This window comes from Lepidochelys kempii, chromosome 2 (assembly GCF_965140265.1).
Source record: "Lepidochelys kempii isolate rLepKem1 chromosome 2, rLepKem1.hap2, whole genome shotgun sequence".
NCBI lineage: Eukaryota > Metazoa > Chordata > Testudines > Cheloniidae > Lepidochelys > Lepidochelys kempii.
Window position 1 is genome coordinate 90189268 of NC_133257.1, and position 19058 is coordinate 90208325.

The window sequence follows — 19058 nt, forward strand, 5'->3', positions numbered from 1 at the left end:
ATTTGTAATTATTTCTCAATCGGATGCTAGTGATTAGTTAGTAATGAGTGGTTTTGACACCTAAACTTGACATTTTCCCCAATGGAGAAAATGGTCAGAGTTTAAGGTGTAGAAGCATGAAATGACACTGTGAGAGAGTGAGCATTTCATTACTTCATGGGGGACTTACTCATTGTGGTGGTTTGGTATTTTTTTCTTGAGGCTGCTCAAAGTAATTGAAACAGAAAGAAAAAGGGAAATGAGAACAGAGGAGTTATAAAAGAAGATCAGAGATAATAAATACATCATGCTACATAACAACTACTAAAGCATTCTCCCACTCCATCCACAGCAGCCTTCTGACGTCAAGAGCATGCATCATGGCATTAACTGGGCACTTCTAGTAGAATGACAAAATCAGAGCAAAATGGAAAGTGCCATATAATTATGCTAAAACTAATTGCTAAAAAGTGCACGTATTCTCCCATGCTTTTAGTAATGCAACTGAATTGTCACAGGTAAGCTATACAATTCATATTTTGAATACATTTTCAACTTTTTGACATGGAAAGATGTAACTGGGTAGCAAAGAAACATGTTAGTTTCAAAGGTGCTTTTTTTCCAACTGCGGATTCATAAACAGTATAGCAAAAATTCCAAGGTCACTCCTTCAATAGATCTGATATCATGTAATTTTGGGAAGGCCTACACATTCTCTCTCTTTTCTAAAACTTGCAGAGGTCATACCTCAAATCCTGAACCATGTCTGAATGAATCACTTAGCAAAGTCAAGAATAAGCTGAAATACACAGCATGCAAATTGTATTTTAAAGTAGAAATGATAGTAATGATAGAATTATTGTGACATTTAAACTCTTCCTCTTCTATCATCTTTATTAATTTTGTCTTCTCTTTTGTAAAAAAGCAATCACTCATTTTCTATGATATAAAAAGTTTTAGCCTAATATGAAACTCACCAATTCATTTTGCTTTTCACATGTATTTAAATAATATATAAATTGGAGACTGACTGCAACCAAACCTTAAATCCCAACACCTCTGAACTTTGTGGACATTCAGATCTGGGTCTGGATTGGCACTGCACTGCTAGCCCACATCTCACTAATGGATCATGTGGCTCAGACTCCTCTCTAACATAGACTCTTCTGACATTAACATATTACTCCCCTCCTTTCTTACTGCCAGATCCTGCACACACCTCTAAGCATAGTGACACACCTGCACACACCTCTATCATGAATAGTTCCTTTTGAATGAGACTATTCCTGTAGCACTCTGTTTGGCAGTAAGGGTATGCAAGATCAGGTGCCTAACCATTTAGCTATAGTAATAAATATAGTATAATCAGGAATATTATAAAACATCTACTGTATTTTTTTATTCAGGGAACTAATTTTAATAGGCTAAAGTATTGTTTCATTTTTATTTACAGGATGAAGTACTAGCATATTATTCAATTTTATTAATTGTAGACAACAATCCCTGAAACTTTTAACTAGCATATTAGAAAATAGAAAATCTAGAAATACCTATTGACTCTGTACAATGTATTTCAAAACATTGTTTACAAAACATGAACAGCACAGCATGAGCTGCCAATGCAACAGTTAAACAAGCAAAAGCATCTTTCAAATAACTGGGACTTGCAATTTCTTCAAATTGCAAGTTCAAGTGGCTTAAATAAGGGAAAGGTTACAGAAAACTGGCTAATTGATCCTCAAGCAGCAAATTAATTGCATGCTAATTATTGAAAGACAGAAAAGATACAGTGCATAACATTGCTTTAATACAATAGTCAGTCCCAAACATCTATTAATCTTACAAAGTATACCTATGAAAATGATTACTAAGAAAAACACCATGGAATATGACTGGAATCTTATGCCCATTAATCTCATTTGACTAAATCCTTAGCTTTCAGTAGACACCTCCCCAAGATATTTTATTTCAGCAATAAGCAAGAGTATAAATGGATATTAAGGGTTCTTGCTCCCAGCTGCAGCATAGATATACCCATAGAGGCCCCAATTCAGCAAGGTATTTCAGCATGGCTAAACTTTAGGTACCTGAATAGTCCCACAGACTACTGAGATCAATGGCACTACTCAGGTGCCTAAAGTTAGGTTATGTGCTCAAAATACGTTGCTGAATGAGGGCCACATTTAACTACGTTCAATATATTTACTAGAGCTGAGTGAATAATTAATAGTGAATAACGTGTTTGCCACATTTATGCCTCTTAGGCTCTTTGTGAATTTTCTACCAGCAATTTATGGGGTTTTTTTTAAATTCACTTGTTCAGAATCATTTGCCAAATAATTTGTTAATAATGCTTGATCTGTACAATATTCCTGAGCCAACCATTGAGAGTACTCAATATCCAAGATTCAAGCTGTTAGTTTTGAATGGACGCACAGCTCACATGGCATTTTTTCTGTTCTCTGACTGGATGGGTGTTACTAGCGTGGATGCTCAAGTTTACAAGTTCAGCATTTATTTTCTGTGGATAATGCCTAATACTTACTTAAAATTTGCTATTTCTGTGACCATTCCTGCCAGCAAACTCATTCACTACAGCTGGGATTTTTAAAGGCACCTAAGGGGTTCTCCTTGAGAACTGCAGACTGAAATATTGACTGCAAGTGCACACAAAAGGGACATAAGCACAGGATAAGAACATTAGTTTTTCATTTAAGCAAATATTCACAGAAAACTTGTTGAGGTATTTGCCCAGTTTTTGTGCTTATGTTCAGGAGTAACAAAAAAACGACCCCATTCTTATTCTTACCCTAATTTAAAAAAAAATCCTTGAAAAATTGAAAGGAATCTTGCTTATGGAAATATTTTAAAAAGCTAATTTTATGATGGCATGATGATAATATCAGTTTTGTGGTTTAGATTCTGTAGCACTCAACTCTGTACATCGCTTAACTGGTTTTAATATACTGAAATGTACAGGTGTTCTATTTTTGTCTATACTTCTATTACTTTGTATACAAGAAAGCTGACCCAAAGGCACAGACTTTCATTTTTCTTCAGAAAAATACTTCTTGTGCATATTTCTTTAACTCTTAAGTGCACTAGCTAAAGTACATCTGAGGTAAGTAGGCGTGTGGATATGGATATCTGTAAAGCGTAGCTATACCAACCTCCTGAACTAATTCTGTTAACTGCAGCCAATTAGAAATAGTATTGCTTATGCCTTTATTGAGCTTGAATGAAGTTTAAGAGAAGAATCTGAGTTGGGGAGAGAATTCACAGCCTCTAAATCCATGTGGCAGATGTGTTAACCACTATAAACCATCCGGTGGATTTAGAAGTCTAAGCATTGTCTTTGCTTATTTCACAGTACTGCACGGCATCAGTGATTTTTGTTTCTAGGAACTGAAGAAATAGCAAACAAATTAAAGTACATTTTTAAAGAAAAGGAAACATTGAAGTGTACCCACCTATTTATTATTAGATAAACACGACCATTAACTTTAGCATGGCTACGAGGAAGAGATGAAAGCACAAGAATGCATGCGATGGCAAAGGAGAAATGAGTTAGAGAGAGAAAAAAGGAAACTGTTAAACAGGAATGAATGTACTTTGTTACCTGTCACAGAGGCAAGTATTGTCACAATGAGACACTAAGTCTAAACACTTATTACTAATCTTGAAGTGAAAAAGGCCTATATATACAATAGCATTACTAGATGGCAAGCAACTTCCGCTAGAAGGACTGTAGATAAATCTCAGGGACCACAAAAATGTCAGAACAGGTTTTATTCTTCAGCTTGATCTCATATTTGTCACACACAATATGTATTGCTTCTTTCAATGGACATAAGTCTATTTAAGGTATTTATATGATCCCCTTAACTGTAGTATCTAAGCAACTTTCAGTCTTTAATGTACTTATCTCCACAATAACCCTATGGGTTAGGAAAGTACCATTCTCTCCATTTTATAAATAAGAAATGTTGGCATAGAGAGATTAAGTAGCTTGCCCGAGGTCACAAAGATAGTCTTTGACAGAGCAGGGAATTTGGGAACCTGGATCCCAAATAAGCACCGTAACCACTGGATCACTCTTCCTCTCACTTGAATATAGTATTCAACAGCCCAATTCTGCCACCTTGAGACATATCCATGAGTTAATTCCATTGTGCCAGGTTCTACCACCCTTCCTTCCGGTAGAAACTTCCTCAGACATTCATTGTGCCATCTTTAATCATGTTTGAGTAGTACCTTACTCCACAAAATAATCCCAGTGATTTCAGTGAATCTTAGTTTCAGACTAAGGCCTCAGTTCAGGAAAGCATTCTTGTTCAGGACAGAATTTAATAGAGGGTTTAACTTTAAATGTGTTCCTAAATCCCATTGACTACCATGGGAATTAAAGCATGTGTGTAAGTGTTTTCATGAATTGGGGCTTAATATCTAATTAACAGTTTCTCTATGAAAATGACTAAATCTCCAGTGTTGTCCACATACTGAAGATAAAGGTTTGTCTTCCTGTAGAAATCAGTTGATATAACACAGATAAAATTAACAGAAGTAGAAAAAAACATAAATAGCAGGCACAATAAATGTGGTGCTAAGTCACCAGATCTTTTAAAATGAAATGAAATGAATAACTGCACGTTGCTTTGATGGCTTTATAAAAGCTAGACCTTGCTTTGTACATAACTACTTTTAATAGATTTTCTGAATCACATAACCTCTTAATTTTCTGCACAACCGGGTTTTTACTGCTGACAGCACTGCCAGACCAGTATTGGTAGCTGTGCCAAATCAAGATGCATCTTATTCTGCTTCATGTACCATGAAAAGAATTGATAGCTGAATTCTGGTTCCAGAAGCCTTTCAGGTGGTGTCAGTGCCAGGTGTCAGTTGACAACACACTGTGTCAAGGAGGAGGAAAACAGCTCGATTTTCAAATGTCAGGTTGTGTTTATGTTAATTATATAGTAAAAAGGAGAAAATTTATTTTGATTTGCAAATAGGAAAGGCTTGCTGTGAAAGTCACTGATGAAGAACAATATGATATATGTGACAATTATGGGTTTCAAAATACTGTAAAAAAAGTAAACGTTGTCACTTTTAGAAAACAGTTTTAAAAATCTCTAGCTCCTAGTATAACAGTTGCTCACCATCCAGTCCCACAGCTAGCTGAATGACATAAAAACTGTGTTGCATTAGCATGGAATGAAAGATAATGTAACAATAGATGTTCTTTCTTTACCATTTTAATAAAACAAAGTCCTAAAATGCTGACTGCAACTAATACATCAACTTCTACTATCAGAGTCGTTAGACCCGGGGGGCCTAGAGCATAAGGATATTTTCATTGGCTTAAAATGAAAATCTACACACAGTCACCTTCCTGTTTACTTTTTTTCTAATATTGGTATTTTCTAACTTTGATTGTTCTGTTTTCAACAAGACACTTAGTGTCCATTGTACCACTGGCTCTTCACTTTGGGCAATTACATCAGTTTTCTTCGTGTCAGCATTTGAAGATGGACAGTATTTTATATCCTCTGTCCCTACAGGGAGAAGATGTTGCAGCATGAGTGCATCTGAAGGACTGGAACTGTGTCAGGCAGTTGTCTCATATTGTGCCTTTGGAATGCACGTTGGAAGTTGCTGCTTTGTTACTGAACACTGCAAAGTGCTCAATCTACAGTAGAATGTGTGCAGTTACCATATGCTATACTATGCCTCCCAAATGGCAATCCCTCAGCCCAAGTTACACCACTGCTCAAATGCAATCATCAAACTGGGCCCAGATTCAGGTGCACAGTTGCATGGTAAGGAAAAGTTCTTTTAATTGAATATCATGCATCTTTTACTGAACAAAGAATTTGCAGCACAAAAGAAGGTTCACACACAGATTCTCTCAAGAGAGCTTTGAATTTACCATGTGATTTACTACTTTGCTAACAAAAAAAAATGAAAAAGAGAAATATGTTTGGAAAAGCAAAGAAAGAAAAGATTGTTAGGAATTTATCAACAATTTTTTACAGTCCATTTAAAATATATACTCAAGAATTATGCACACGCATATTCAAAAAATAGAGCTTATACTAAATACAATGCTGAATAAGAACACAAACATACCTATATTCTACTGCATATGTATTGTGACAAAGTTCCTGCTCTACCTTGGTGGGTCTTGCGCTTATTGGCGGATTTGCTCACCTTGGAGCTTCACAGCAGCCCTCAGCTTGGCCGTTTTTCTGAACCCACAGTCCAGGTCGACTCCTCCTGTGTCTGACCAGGAGTTGGGAGGTTTGGGGGGAACCCGGGCCCACCCTCTACTCCGGGTTTCAGCCCAGGGCCCTGTGGAATGCCGCTGTCTAGAGTGCCTCCTGGAACAGCTGTGTGACAGCTACAACTCCCTGGGCTACTTCCCCATGGCCTCCTCCCAACACCTTCTTTATCCTCACCATAGGACCTTCCTCCTGGTGTCTGATAATGTTTGTGCATCTCAGTCCTCCGACAGTCCGCGTTCTCACTCTCAGCTCCTAGTGCCTCTTGCTCCCACGCACACCACAAACTGAAGTGAGCTCCTTTTTAAAACCCACGTGCCCTGATTAGCCTGCCTTAATTGATTCTAGCAGCTTCTTGATTGGCTGCAGGTGTTCTAATCAGCCTGTCTTAATTGTCTCCAGAAGGTTCCTGATTGTTCTGAAACCTCCCGTTACCTTATCCAGGGAAAAGGGACCTACTTAGCCTGGGGCTAATATATCTGTCTTCTATTACTCTCCTATAGCCATCTGGCCCGACCCTGTCACAGTATGCTGTACAGTTAGGTATAAACATATGTATACCAGATATCTGATCATGATTACCAGAGACATTCCTTTATTTCCTAAATTTCAAGCCATTAAACAAATTGGGCCAAATTCTCAGCTGGTGTAAATTGATATTGCCCCATAGTTCATTTATGGCACAGTGCAGTCTTCCCAAGTTCATGACCATAAAAATGTCATTGTGTCACACATCACTACATGTTATATTTAGAATGCAAACGTTTTACTTCAAATTAACAATCTAAAGCACTTTGCTACTTCACAAAAACAACAGTCAAATCCATTTCTAAAAGAAACGCATTTTTATCTCCTATTCTTTTGTAAACATGATGGAAGCACAAATTTGCTTTTGTGCAGAAAAATCTTTAAGTGTATAACAGTGAATAAGGTGGAAGGGCTGCGAGAATCCCAATACTCTGTTAGACATTTTGATGAGTTTGCTTAATAGTCTAGCGAGCTGGCACAGTATAAAGGCCAAGATTTTCAAAAGTGCCTAGTGGTTTAATTTGTGAGAGCTCACTATGAGACACCTTAATAAAGGGGCCTGATTTTCACAGGGCAGCTGCGCAGCACTTTCCAAAATGCAGACCTCTTAAACTTGTCTCAATGTGGGCAGACAAATATTGGGTACTCAAAATCAACAGTCACTTTGAAAATCTTCCCTATTATTGTCAGGGTTCTTAAAAAGCACATGTGGCACTTAGGCACCTAATGCCCACTGAAAGTCAACGGGTGTTAGGTGACATAAGTGTCTTTTGTACTCTGAAAATCTACCCCAAAGTCTAAACCTAACTATGTGTGTGCGTGCATATGTGTGTGTGTGTGGGGGGGGAGGGAGGCTGGGTGGGAAGGGGGCGCTAATCAGTGGGTTATAAAAAGGCAAATAACATTTCCTGCAAAGTAAATTGTTAGAGAACAGTAGAAAAGAGTACTATATTATGGACAACTGGTAGCTTTGTTTACTTTGCTTGTTTACCTGTAAATAGTGCTGTCCTGTTTGCTGGTTACAGCTTTTAAGTCAGTGAGCTGGAGGAAATGGTCATGGAAGTAATGAAGGTGTAATATACACACCAATAAGAAAGAGGTTGGAATAAAGATACGTGTGAACAGCTCAGCCACAGAAAACTGTTTTAAACCGAGATCCTCTAGTCTGAAAAATAAAACAAGTCACTAAGTCACCTGTTTAAAATGAATTTTGCAATATTTCTCCCATATCACATTAGGTGAATAGTCACAAAACGGCACAGTAAGTAAGATTGTACTTGCTATGTATCTTTTATCTTTTCATTTTTCTGAACAAAAGGTAAGAACAATGCAAATGTACAGTACCTTACCTTGCCACTTAATCCTTTAAAGATATGAGTCACACTAAATAAGCACTATTAAATAAATTACCACCGCCACAACATTTGTAGATTTAATTTCTTTCTTATATCAAATGTTTTCAGTGTAGTATTTCAGAGCCAGCTTTTCCAGCTCCAAGCCAACAAATACATTGTTACAATATTGTTGGCAATAGAAAGCAGTAAAAGAGGTTTGTTCTGCTTCTACAAAACAGTTTACTGGGATCCTATATAAGATGGCAGATTTGGCATATATCTGCTGTTTCAGAAGATTTTGTTTTGTGTTTTGTGTTTTTATTTTTCATTTTTTGTTTTGTTTTTGTTACAGCCTTTAAGTCTATCTTTTAAGGAAGGGTTATGCCTTTAGGAGAATGATTAGGGAAAAGCAAAAATGTTTCGCAGGACACCTCCATTTGTCCACCGTGTAGTCAGAATTAGGGTGGTCAGAAATTAGGACTGGTAGTCAGAAAGAGGTGGTCATCTAGGGCAACCAAATAGCAGGGACAGCAAAATGTTCAGTGACATTTTTGTGGGGGTGACAGCAGAGGTGTAGGGGCACATATTTGCTTGTGTGCATGGGGCAGCAAAACCCCCCAAAGCCAGTCATGGTTGGAGAAGGTTTCCTGACATTTTTTCCATAATAATAAGGAAGTGGAGGAAGGAGATCAAAGAGTGCAAAACATCACCATTTCTCTCATGTCAAAATTAATGTGAGTCCAGGTTTGCAAATTGTTTACAAATATTGGTGAAAATCTCAGCTTTTTTACTATGAAAATCTGCAAAGCAAAATAGGGAGTTTCACACAGACCTATATAAAGTCTTTGTAACAGTATGAAAAAAAATCACTACCCATCTGCTTGTGTACAGTAAGTCCAAGTAAAATGAAAATACTCACTTTTTTTCATCTAGCCCTGTCATGTTCATCCACAAGCCAGGAAATGATTCAAATTGATAAGTATAGATGAAGATAAGCACCAGCATAGTGTAAACAACCACTGACATCCAAAAATATTTTAGGATTCGCCTCCACCATTCATAGTGCACCTGGGAACCAGCCATTGAAGATGGTAAGGCAAATAGATCCAAAGCGGAAGAATCCACCAAACTATACTCTTGTGCAGGCAGATGTCTATAAAACTATAACCCTCCCCTCTAAACTAACACCATTTTTTATTCTTGACATGGAGGCTTAACTCTCATTGTTACTTATCAGAGACATGTCCAGGTAGCAAAGGGAGAACCAGTCTTTGTAAAAAGAAAAGGAGTACTTGTGGCACCTTAGAGACTAACCAATTTATTAGAGCATAAGCTTTCGTGAGCTACAGCTCACTTCCTCAGATGCATATCGTGGAAACTGCAGCAGGCTTTATATATACACAGAGAATATGAAACAATACCTCCTCCCACCCCACTGTCCTGCTGGTAATAGCTTATCTAAAGTGATCATCAGGTGGGCCATTTCCAGCACAAATCCAGGTTTTCTCACCCTCCACCCCCCCACACAAATTCACTCTCCTGCTGGTGATAGCCCATCCAAAGTGACAACTCTTTACACAATGTGCATGACAATCAAGTTGGGCTATTTCCTGCACAAATCCAGGTTTTCTCACATCCCCCCCACCCCCATACACACACAAACTCACTCTCCTGCTGGTAATAGCTCATCCAAACTGACCACTCTTCAAGTTTAAATCCAAGTTAAACCAGAACATCTGGGGGGTGGGTAGGGAAAAACAAGAGGAAACAGGCTACCTTGCATAATGACTTAGCCACTCCCAGTCTCTATTTAAGTCTAAATTAATAGTATCCAATTTGCAAATGAATTCCAATTCAGCAGTTTCTCGCTGGAGTCTGGATTTGAAGTTTTTTTGTTTTAAGATAGCGACCTTCATGTCTGTGATGGGGGTGGGGGGAATGTGAGAAAACCTGGATTTGTGCAGGAAATAGCCCAACTTGATTGTCATGCACATTGTGTAAAGAGTTGTCACTTTGGATGGGCTATCACCAGCAGGAGAGTGAATTTGTGTGTGGGGGGGTGGAGGGTGAGAAAACCTGGATTTGTGCTGGAAATGGCCCACCTGATGATCACTTTAGATAAGCTATTACCAGCAGGACAGTGGGGTGGGAGGAGGTATTGTTTCATATTCTCTGTGTATATATAAAGCCTGCTGCAGTTTCCACGATATGCATCTGAGGAAGTGAGCTGTAGCTCACGAAAGCTTACGCTCTAATAAATTGGTTAGTCTCTAAGGTGCCACAAGTACTCCTTTTCTTTTTGCGAATACAGACTAACACGGCTGTTACTCTGAAACCAGTCTTTGTAGTATCATAGTATTGTTTATTTTGTGGTCTACAGCTAAGCAATGGAAAAGTGGCCGTCATCAGCAATCAAACATGAAGTTCTAATGTAAAGATCAATAGTATTCCTAAATTCAGCTAGGGATGGTTAAACTGGCCTCGATAAAACAACCATGGTGAATCTTAGTCCAAAATTCTAAACAAAACCCCAACTTGATCCATTTTTAAGTTAACTTTTTTTCATTTTCCCCCTCATGTTTATGTAAGCTCTATTCTTCCAAGTTCCAGCCAGGATCGGAAGGAAAAAAAGTCAGAAATCTCATGAAACAACCTGTCCTCATAAGTTACCCAGAACAATTCTTCAGGCTCAAAAGGTTTTGAGTGGTTGATTATTAATATTTTTTACTAATTTAGTTCTAGGGTGCCCATCACCACAGAGTCTGGGTTCTCGTTCAGCTAAGCATTCATATGTTTGGGAGCTTATTCAAACTACAACTTTTAAAACTTTGCTTCTCTCTCCCATCAGCCAATCTATTGAGGTTTCAGAGAATCAAAACTCTTCAAATGGTCTAAGCTGTTGAGAACTAGTGAAAGAAAGAATACACAGTGGATTAAGTTATTAAATGTTGTTCTCAGTTCCACTGGTGCTGAGTCAAGAGGATGCACCAGTGCAACCAAAGGAAGAATTTTGCTTAGTATTGCTCTCATTTACCTGGTACAGGGCCACGCAGAAGAGGAAGAGCATCATATAGATGATTTTGTACATGACAATTCTGCCCTCAAAGCTGACAAAGAAGAACATTCCTCCGCAGACATAAATCCAGTACTTAATGAACATAGCCATCACCAAGTTTCCCAGGACTTTCATAATGTCCTGTTCATCCTCATCTTCTTCATCTGCTTCCTCTGTCACTTCCCCTTCTTGCAATTCCTCTTCTGCAAAGACACAAATCAAGTTGCATCACCCCCAACCTATTTTTACAGGATCTTTCCTTTATAGGATCTTTCCTTGTAATTGTAAATGAGGTAAAGCATAAAAGCTTTATGCAGGACATGGAAGCTTAGAGTACATTTAGATACATTGCTGAATTGACTTTATAACCTCTGCTTCTGATTGAGGGAGAAAATTCACCAGAAGGCTCCAGAGAATTTTGGTCATGCATTTCCTTCTAAAATATGTTATTTTCCTCTTCTACAAGTTGACAGTAGTGTCTCCATGACCACACTCCTAAGCCCAGGTGCCTAGTTGGTAAATGTACTCACTCTTCCGCCCCTTTCAAAAATCTGAGGGCCAGATTCTCTGGTCCACTAAGGTCACTTTGTGCTGAGTAAGCAGCACAAAGTGTCTTTAAAACAGCTGGAGATAGCCAGTAGAGTATTCCCTCAAATTCCCGCGAGTAGAATATTCCCTCTATGTCACCTTGTAAGCCACTAGCCTTCACTGCCACCATAAGGGGAAGAGACTTTTCAGGGGCATTCTGGAAGGTGGGTTGGGACAGGAGAAGGCATGCTGTGGCAGAGCTCCATGATCGTTCACTGGGCATAAGGTCTGTAGCTTAATTTGCTTGGACTTCCACTGGGGCAGGGTGGCCAAAAGGTGAGGAAGCCACAGCAATTCCCTGGGATTACCGCTCCCCACTTTGCCCAAGCTGCACTCAGACATAGTGGAGAACTGTGATAAATGAGAGTAGGGATAGCTCCCTTTTGTGGACCCAGCCAGCCAGTTGGCTGTGGAATCCCTCTTGGTGGTTGCTCTCTACTTGTTTTACCTGTAAAGGGTTAACAAGCCCATAGGTAAAAGGAAAGGACTGGGCACCTGACGAAAAGAGCCAATGGGAAGCCTAGAACTTTTTAAGATTGGGAAAAAACTTCCCTTTGTCTGTGTGTTGTGGTTCTCCGGGAAAGAGGGGAACAGGGAGCAGTTATGCTGTGAGAAGCTGAAAGCCAGGTATGAAAAACCATCAGATCATACCTATAGATTGCTTACCTGAAACCCCAGATATGTAAATAAATTAGGGAGTGTCTAGGAAGACGCGGTTAGGTTTATTTCTGTTTATTTCTTATTGGCTTGTGGACTCCTCTGTGCTAACCCTAATGCTTTCCATTTTGCTTGTAACCTTTAAGATGGATCTCAAGAAGGTTATTTTTGATGTTTAAATTTTGTAAGTGGGTTTTTTAAATCTGGCAAAAGCCTAAATTCCAGGTGTATTTTCTTTCATTTTGTATTTAACAAAATTTACCTTTTTTAAGAACAGGATTGGATTTTTGGTGTCCTAAGAGGTTTGTGCATGTTGTCTAATTAGCTGGTGGCAACAGCTGATTTCCTTTGTTTTTCTTCCTCAGCTCTTCCCCAAAGGGTTTGGGGGGCTGGGGGGATGAAAGGGCTTGAGGATACCCCAAAGGAAGGAATTCCCAAGTGTGCCTTTCTGGTTTCAAAGGGGTTTTCTGCATTTGGGTGGTGGCAGCATCTACCATCCAAGGTCAGAGAGAAGCTGTGACCTTTGGAGTTTAATACCAGCCTGGAGTGGCCAGTATTAATTTTTAAAATCCTTGCGGGCCCCCACCTTCTGCACTCAAAGTGCCAGAGTGGGGAATCAGCCTTGACAAGAACCATGGCCTGAAGGCTATGTATTGGATCATAGTCAAAGCAAATATATACTGTAAGCCTATATTTTCAGGCAAAAAACGTTGTTAAACTGGAAAAAAATGTATCATTGATATCCAGAGACATAAATTCCAAAGGGAATACTGTGGTTTTGGCCAAAACCACAAACATTAGACAGCTCTGAAATTCAAAGCAGAGGTTCCTGTTTAAAACCAACCAACCAACAAAACTTAAAAAAACATATAGATGTGTCATACCAGGTGGGAGTTAAATGCCGCATTTCAAAAGAATGACTATCCCTCCCTCTTGCTCTATTGTGATCAAACCATGAAAAAAAGGGCAAGTTACTGCTGTGTCATTAATGGGAGCAGTATGGAGAAATCCCTGTTCCTAGTCTTGCTATGCTGGGTGTGAAGTGGGGGCCATCAAAAGGCATCTGCACATGTAAATAATGCCAGGGCCTGGCAATTTCAGGGAGTGACTCGTGGCTCTGATCATCACATCCCAGGCCTGATTCTGATCTGATTTAAATCAGTTTAAAACAAGAATAACTACACCTCACTGAAACCTATAGGCCAAATTCTGCTCTTGGTTACAAAGGTGCAGCTCCCAATGAAATCCCAATGGACATTATCCATGTAGGCCCTTCTCCTTTTATGGTTAAATTTTGTGTACAGTGATCTTTTTTAGGGTGTGAGGGGGCGCAATTGTGGTGCATCTATAGAAGGTTTTTCCTGTATTTCCCATTCAAGTTATTTATTTCGTCATATCATTTACTGTCGTTCAACTGTAAAGAGAGTTTATATATATTGTTTGATATTATCAAGTTCAAAGCTATTTTCTTATGTCCCCTGAGAAATTTGTAGTGCATGGATTTAGCAACATATTGTTTTGCCCTCAGTCAATAGCAGATGCAACTTTCCAGTTACTTTAGCAATAAGAAAAGAAGTAACCATAACCTCCTACATTCATTGAAGCAGTCAAACTTGATATTCTTTTACCTTTTTCTTCATTTTCTTCATCTTCAACTTTGACCTCATCTAAAGTAGTTTCTTTTAGCTGAAGCACTTTCTGCTCTGTGAGGTGTTGCCTAAGCAGTAGCCAGAAAGTAATCGTGAAAAGGATCTGCAAGCAAAAATCAAAACAAAAACAAGAGAGACAGACTAATTGTACATCCTAGATCCTGCTAATGTTAACAGATATTTTGAAATGTTTTTCATGCCTTTGTTTTCCACTATTCAGCAAAATTGGCAACAATATCATCATTGCCAAAGAACACATTTCTGGAAGCTAGGTCATTTAGGCAACCTATTCCATTAAAAGCAAGTTTATTTTACTTGCAGCTGTCATCCAGTTTGGGTAGGAAATTGACTTTTCATTCTGTGGCTTTTGTTAATAAGTTTCTCTTTTGATTCCTTGCGCTAGGAGAGGATAGTCTATTATTCCATAACCAGGTACATAAATAAATAAATATTTTAAACAAAGAGTGTGTACTTTTGTGTTTTCTATACTGCCAACTTCAGCAAGTGTCAGTACTGAAAGCCAGCCAGAACACAGAAAACAGTATGGCACCTGTTTATCATGGGCTTGAGCCTATATCCACTGAAGTCAATGCTCCCATGGATTTCAGTGGTTCAGGATCAAGCCTCATTTCATTACTTTATACAGAAAACAAGAATAAAATTTTAAATGAGACATATAAACAATCAAATATTTGATATACTCTACTGTGGGGTTGCTGCTGCTGCTAACCAGGCTGACGATGTAATATAAAAAGTAGGGCTGTTAATTAACCACAGTTAACTCACACGATTAAGCAAAAAAAATTAATTGTGATTAATCGCATGGTTAAATAATAGAATACCAATTGAAATGCATTAAATATTTTGGAGGTTTTCTACATTTTCGAATATATTGATTTAAATTACAACACAGAATACAAAGTGTACAGAGCTCACTTTATATTTTTTATTACAAATATTTGCACTGTAAAAATGATAAAAGAAATAGTATTTTTTAATTCACCTCATGTAAGTACCATAGTGCAATCTCTTTATTGTGAAAGTGCAACTTACAAATGTAGATTTTTTTTGTTACATAACTGCACTCAAAAACAAAACAACGTAAAACTTTAGAGTCTACAAGTCCACTCAGTCCTACTTCTTGTGCAGCCAACCGCTAAGAGAAACAAGTTTGTTTACATTTACAGGAGATAATGCTGCTCGCTTCTTATTTACAATGTCACCTGAAAGAGAGAACAGATGTTCACATGGCACTTTTGTAGCTGGCATGCAAGGTATTTTCGTGCCAGATATGCTAAACATTCGTATGCCCCTTCATGCTTTGGTCACCATTCCAGAGAACATACTTCCATGCTGTTGACACTCATTAAAAATATAATGTGTTAATTAAAGTTGTGACTGAACTCCTTGGGGGAGAATTGTATGTCTTCTGCTCTGTGTTTTACCTGCATTCTGCCATATATTTCATGTTACAGCAGTCTCAGATGATGACCCAGCATGTTGTTCACTTTCACTGCAGATTTGACAAAACACATAGAAGGTACCAATGTAAGAGTTCTAAAGATAGCTATAGCACTCGACCCATGATTTAAGAATCTGAAGTGCTTTCCAAAATCTGAGAGGGATGGAGTGTGGAACATGCTTTCAGAAGTTTTAAAAGAGCAACACTTAGACGCAGAAACTACAGAACCTGAACCACCAAAAAAGAAAATGAACCTTCTGCTGGTGACATCTGACTCAGATGATGAAAATGAACATGTGTTGGTCTGCACTGCTTTGGATCATTATCATCGGCATGGATGTATATCCTCTGGAATGGTGGTTTAAGCATGAAGGGACATATGAATATTTAGCGCATCTGGCAAGTACATATCTTGCTAAACCGGCTACAACAGTGCCATGCGAATGCCTGTTCTTACTTTCAGGTGACATTGTAAACAAGAAGCGGGCAGCATTATCTCCTTCAAATGTAAACAAACTTGTTTGTCTGAGCAATTGATCGAACAAGAAATAGGACTGAGTGGACTTGTAAGCGCTAAAGTTTTACATTGTTTTGTTTTTGAATGCAATTATTTTTTGTACATAACTATAAATTTATAAGTTCTACTTTCATTATAAAGAGATTGCACACAGTACTTGTTTTAAGTGAATTGAAAAATACTATTTCTTTTATTTTTAGAGTGCAAATATTTATAATAAAAATATAAAGTGAGCACTGTACACTTTGTATTCTGTGTTGTGATTGAAATCAATATGTTTGAAAATGTGGAAAACATCAAAAATATTTATATAAACGGTATTCTATTATTGTTTAACAGCGCGATTAATTGTGTGATTAATCACAATTGATTTTTTTAATTGCTTGACAGCCTTAATAAAAAGTGATTCTGCTTTTTCATGTGAACTGAAAGCAACTGATAAAACAATGACTTCTTGTTATGTTTTTCAGCCATTGATAATGGTTATAAACACTGACAAAAATGACAATGTTCCTTTTAAGAGATTTTTAATGATATATCCTTCCTGTTTGTGCATTCGGATGTAATTTACATTGTGATCACAGTCTTTGTTCTCACTTGCTTCCACGTGACACATACCAGTAGTGTGAGAAGTGGTGCAGGAAGCGCGTATGTTCCAAAAATACTGAATGGCCAGAAGTTGAGTGAGTGATCCTGCATCATTTCATCACCATTATATTATAATAAAACAACTGATTTCAGCTCAAATTGATGAATTTACCATAAAAATGAACCTGATTTACACTGTAAGCTCTTTGAGGAAGGGACATGTATATGTAAAATGCCTATCTCCACAGGCCCCAATCCCTGAAGGGGATGTCTAAACACTATCACAAGAGAAATAAATAATAACGACAGGGAAACTCAGTTTTTAAAGGAGTGAAAAGGCACCAGATTAGCTAAAAATAAATACTGAAAATAAGCCCTTTCATGAATGGCAAATGCACAGAGAGTTTGGGTCAACACTTTTAAGCTATTGATTGGGGGGGTGGAATCTCCCTCCATTGTGTACTGCTAGATGTAATCCAGGGTTACAGAGCAGAAAACAAATCCTTGGGGTAAGTGGATGACTTAGGGAACTGATAATGGGGTACATAGACCATCATTTCAAAGCAACTAGTATGAATCCAGCCCAGTGACACAAAATTCTTTTCTCAAGGTGGCTGTTCATGGTGGCTGTAAATCGAGTTGGCAGCCTCATTCCAGTTTGTAGAATACATACATCACAAAAACCATTACAACTGACACTAAATGGTATCTCAAAGAGAGGTGGGTAATGGAAACAGAACTACTCTCTCCCTTCTGGAGATGGATGCTTCACATCAATGTTAAAGTATATTGGCAGATCAGCATGGAGGAAACCTACTCTGCTACTACCACCATCTCTTTGTTCTGTGGGGTAATAGAGGGCTTCATTCTCCGGTCATATTAACACAGCACCTTTCACACACATGAAGGGCCATTTTATGGCTGTTAAGCTAAGCCCATGAGAATGGGTAGCAACAAGAGGTTTCACATCATCAGAAGTGAATTTCAAAAGCATTGTGCTGACTCAGACACAATGGGGGCAGATCCTCACTGGGGATAAATTTTCATAGGTCCATTGAAATTAATGATAAATTTACACCAGCTGAAGATCTGCCCTAATCCTCCAGGAGTGCTGGGCAAATTCACAGAGAAGTGGCCACTGCTATGCAACCTTGAGCATCAGATAACATGCATTTACCCCTACACTGACTGAGCTCTATTTTGCTCAGCTGCTGTCCTCTTTGGAGTCACTGCCAGCACCAGACTAGCTTTTGGAGCTGTGGAATATAGAGGTGTTTTCATACTGCCTCTGACAGCCAGCTTCTGTGCAATGCAGCTCTAAGTTTCAAGCCAGTACACACTGTTCAAAGCCCATACAAATATATGCAGGGAAAATTATGGTACATTCACTTCTCTTTTATTCCACTGAATCTTTATTTAAATCCACAGGGTGCATTTTATCCAGTCTAACAAATCCAACAGATGTTCTTCAGTTAGTTTTATAGGTGTAACTAAAATCATCCCATATACAAAATAATTTCACTTTCCTGACAGCAGTTAGTTTTAAATATGACATTCCACAATGCAATTCATCTTTGAAATTATTGAAAAGGGGCTGGCAATATATCAAGGCAGCCAAATCTCTTAAGAGAGATTTACAAAGTCAATGAAGAGAAATTGCAGAACTTACCTCTTGACTATTTAATCACTCTTATCAAGACTAGCACTACCTTCCATAGGAAAAATAATAGAATGCTCACTAGCATTCAAATACATTATAAATCCAGTCATGGCTTGGCAAGGGGCACTGCCAAGCAGGAAATACAGGTGCAGAACCTCTTCAAATGGAAATCAAGTGTATCATGATGGAAGTGGTTCACTCATAAGGGAATTGGGCGAACTATCCACATTCTGTGAGAAACTCCTCTTGAGTGTTCTATGAAGAAGCTTCTATTGTGTGCTCACTTTCCTCCCCCAAAGATAATCTGCCAAATGTACTGGTCTCAAGACAGGGCAAATATCTGGGTGAAAAAAAGCCTCATTAATTGAGACCAAGAAATGCTTTCATTTGTGATCTAAGGTGATTCCAATTCATGTTTCTTCAACTGAATGACTAAAGAGTTAATTCTGATAAGTACTTGCGCATGTGCCTAATTTTATGTGTAAGAGTCGTTCCATTAACTTCAGTAGACTATTCATGTGCTTAAAGTTTGGCACATGCTCAAAAAGCTTGCTGACCTAGGCACTTCTATTCTTAGAGACAAATTTGGTGTGTTTTTAGATAGTCAAATGAACTCAGCTACTCTTCACAAATTAAAAAATATTTGACATTACAGGTTCAATTATCTTTTCCCGCTGCTCTTATAATGAGGCTCTTATACTTAAACTGGCATGACATCTCAGGTGTTCATTAATATACCAAAAATGGTACCTATGAATAT

General features: G+C 38.2%; 1 protein-coding gene across 1 annotated transcript in view; it reads right to left on the minus strand.

Moving 5' to 3' along the window:
• The window catches only part of PIEZO2 (piezo type mechanosensitive ion channel component 2), a 453866-nt gene that overhangs the window by 99888 nt on the left and 334920 nt on the right, over positions 1 to 19058 (minus strand). The window contains exons 14-19 of the mRNA XM_073331610.1: positions 14051 to 14174; positions 11157 to 11380; positions 9042 to 9190; positions 7780 to 7953; positions 3450 to 3491; positions 170 to 202 (exon numbers count right to left, since the gene is read on the minus strand). Of these exons, the coding sequence (XP_073187711.1) occupies positions 170 to 202; positions 3450 to 3491; positions 7780 to 7953; positions 9042 to 9190; positions 11157 to 11380; positions 14051 to 14174 (746 nt within the window). The remainder of the gene's footprint in view (positions 1 to 169; positions 203 to 3449; positions 3492 to 7779; positions 7954 to 9041; positions 9191 to 11156; positions 11381 to 14050; positions 14175 to 19058) is intronic.